This window comes from Echinops telfairi, unplaced genomic scaffold (assembly GCF_000313985.2).
Source record: "Echinops telfairi isolate 266 unplaced genomic scaffold, ASM31398v2 ScPeMD7_655;HRSCAF=1070, whole genome shotgun sequence".
Lineage (NCBI taxonomy): Eukaryota > Metazoa > Chordata > Mammalia > Afrosoricida > Tenrecidae > Echinops > Echinops telfairi.
Window position 1 is genome coordinate 14920378 of NW_022104553.1, and position 3217 is coordinate 14923594.

A 3217-nucleotide genomic window follows, 5' to 3' on the forward strand; every position below is an offset into this window, starting at 1 on the left:
CCGCTTTTTAAAAAACGAATTGGAGGTCTGTGGCGACAAGTCCAGTGGTGGCACTATTTTCCCAGCAGCCGCAGGTGCTCACTTTGTGTCTCCGTCACATGTTGGTCATTCTCACAATATTTCAAGTCTCCATAATGCTATTGCACTTATCAGACTATGGTATGAGGGGGTTTCAAAAGTTCACGGGAATTTTTCAGTATCTTTTAATTCCATTTTCACTTGAACTTTTTGAAGCTCCCTCACACATAGACAATACATATAACTGTTAACATGCATTGGGAAACAAAAGAAATACATGCAATTCATTCTTAAAAAACTAAAAGTCACATGATTGTAGTGGTCTGGAATCTCTGGAGTTGGTTTGGATATGTCAAGTTCCTAGAACTTGGGTGACTCAGGGCAGACACGAGATGTGAGTCAGCCACTCTGACATAGCAATTGAGGTCTGGTCCCCAGGAAAAAGCTCAAGTTTATTGCTGCCAAGGAAGACCATATTTCCCCAGGTAACACTTGGTCCTCAAATGAGGCCTCCAGATACCCCCAAGTTAATCCCTCCAGGTAAGACCCCCTAAGTAACATCTCTGAGAAATAACCCAGGTGGTTGTCTGTAGGAAAGGTTATGCTGCCTGGCAAAACCTCCAAGACTTCCCAGCAGGTAAAGGGCCCACCCCCTTGCCCATCCATCCCTTTCAAGTAAGGACCTCAGGGCTTCTTCCCAGGTTAAAAAAAACGAAAAAGAAAAGAAAACTCCATGCAAGTCACCAGATATTTCTCCCCAAAATGACTCCAAGTAAGTCCCCAGGTAACTTACTTGCCCGGATGGAGAACACCACTCCAGGTAACCCTGCGGGGAGAGGCTTTGGCTGTCTACCGGAGTCTCCTCCCTAGTTGCATCCCAGGGAAGAACCCGAGAACACTACACCTGGGGCACCCGCTACGCCTCAGCAGGTCGCCTTAGCGGCTAGGGTGAGGGGCCCGGGGCATGCCCATAGGCGCCTCTCTTCACGCCGCTCGGACGTCTGCAGCGACCCGAGGACCGGCAACACAAGGTCCGCCTGGCGATGGGCGTGGGGCTCCGGGCAGACGTGTGGGCCACGTTCCAGCAGCGCTTTGGCCCCATTCGGATCTGGGAGTTCTACGGTTCCACCGAGGGCAACTGCGGCTTCGTCAACTACGTGGGGCGGTGCGGGGCCCTGGGCAAGATAAGCTACCTCCTCCGAGTGAGTAGGGGGATTGGCGGGGGTCGGGGGCCGATCCTAGGTGGGGCCCAGCTCTCCGCCTCGGCTAACGGCTCTCCGCCCTCGGCCTCAGTTGCTGACCCCGTTTGAGCTCCTGCGGTTTGACCCGGAGACCGTGGAGCCCTTGCGGGACGACCGTGGCTTGTGCATCCCCGTGGAGCCAGGTGTGGCGTCGGGACCTTCCCCGGGCGGGATGCGGGTGGGCTGGGGCGCCCCCGGCCATGGACAGTACCTCACCTCGGTCGTTGTGGCTGCGGTCCCCCAGGGGAGGCGGGGCTGCTGGTCAGCCGGGTGACGAAGCACACGCCCTTCCTCGGCTACCGCGGCCCCCGGGAGCACACGGAACGCAAGCTGATACGGAACGTGAAGCGCACGGGTGACGTTTACTTCAACTCCGGGGACGTGCTGGCCATGGACCACGAGGGTTTCCTCTACTTCCGCGACCGCCTCGGAGACACCTTCCGGTCTCAGGCGGGATCCGGGGGCCGGGCTGGGGGGCGGGCTTCCGGTGTCAGGACGGGTCCGCAGGACTTTCGGATGCTCGGCGCGCCTTCCCGCTCCTGGGAATCCGGGAGCGCGAGGCCCTGGGTGCGCAGGATCCCCTCTCAGGGGAGGGGGCATCGTGGGGGCGTGATCGCGGGGATCCTGGGGAGAGCCGGCTTCCGATCGCTTAGCTGCTGGGTCCTGCCCGTTCCCAGTGGTATGGCCCGAACCAATAGCTTCGCCCTCGTATAGGTGGAAGGGGGAGAACGTGTCCACCCGGGAAGTGGAGAACGTGTTGTTAAACGTGGATTTTCTGCAGGATGTGAACGTCTACGGAGTGTCTGTGCCAGGTGCGGGGGGGTTCCCTCATTTCAACCCTTTAATAACCTCGTTTTCCCCATATTATGGGTGGGGGAAATGCGGGGCACCAGGGATGTAGACTTACCTAGTGGGTCAGTGATCCGGTGGGACTGGACCGGGCAGGAGGGTCACTCATGTGCCCCACGGAGTACGTGCAAATGAGGCGGGTTCGAGACTAAAGGGACCACAGTCACTGGTCTATCTCCTAGGGTGTGAGGGCAAAGTGGGCATGGCTGCTGTCCAGTTGGCCCCGGACAAAGTGTTTGATGGGCAACAGCTGTACCAATATGTCCAGACTTGGCTACCTGCCTATGCTGCCCCCCATTTCATCCGAATTCAGGTGAGCCCGGGCAGCTGGAGGTGGTGGGTGGAGTTGCTGTAATCACAGAGATCCACAAGCAAGGTTTTTTTTTTTCCTTTTTCTCTGTCACTATCTCTGCAGGATGCTCTAGAAACCACGGGCACCTTCAAACTAGTGAAGTTTCAGCTGGTGCGTGAGGGCTTCAACGTGGGCACCATCACAGACCCCCTGTTCATACTGAACCGTCAGGCCAAGGCCTTCCAGCCACTGACGCCAGACATTTATGAAGCAGTGTGCACTGGAACCTGGAGACTCTGACTGCTGGGTGCACCCATGAGACAAAGAACAAGGCATCACGCCGACCTCTGCCCTTTGCCTGCACAGGATCAGCGTGCATCCCTGAAGAGCCACATGCCCTGCCCCGCTGTGTGGGATGAGGACCCTGAACCTAGGGACAGAGGGAGAATAAAGGGGTACACAGCTGTGTGTATGGAAGAAGTAAAGTATGCACACGAGTTTTAGGGTACAAAAGAGACTCCATCTCAAATGTAATTCCGAGGGAACATTTATTAAGTTGAAGGAAGTCATTAGCATGAGGTCAAAATGGCATCCAAGGCTTTGTTGAGATGCAAAATTATAAAATGGCATGGGAGGGCAAAAGAAGCTCTCAGAAGCATGACTGGTGGCAGATCAGTACATGACAGTTACAGGTGCAACTGTTACAGAAGCAGAAACAGGACCATGATTGGGTCATGAACATTGTTCTCAACTTGTGGGTCTTGACTCCTTTGGGGGTCAAATGACCCTTTCACAGGGGTTGCCCGATTCATAGCAG

The 3217-nt window shown here is 55.6% G+C and overlaps 1 protein-coding gene across 1 annotated transcript in view; it reads left to right on the plus strand.

Annotated features, from left to right (window-relative positions):
- The window catches only part of SLC27A5 (solute carrier family 27 member 5), an 8925-nt gene extending 6012 nt beyond the window's left edge, over positions 1-2913 (plus strand). The window contains exons 5-10 of the mRNA XM_004715751.2: positions 1026-1220; positions 1312-1402; positions 1504-1702; positions 1974-2071; positions 2291-2421; positions 2524-2913. Of these exons, the coding sequence (XP_004715808.1) occupies positions 1026-1220; positions 1312-1402; positions 1504-1702; positions 1974-2071; positions 2291-2421; positions 2524-2700 (891 nt within the window). The 3' untranslated portion in view covers positions 2701-2913. The remainder of the gene's footprint in view (positions 1-1025; positions 1221-1311; positions 1403-1503; positions 1703-1973; positions 2072-2290; positions 2422-2523) is intronic.
- The last annotated feature ends 304 nt before the right edge of the window (positions 2914-3217 follow it).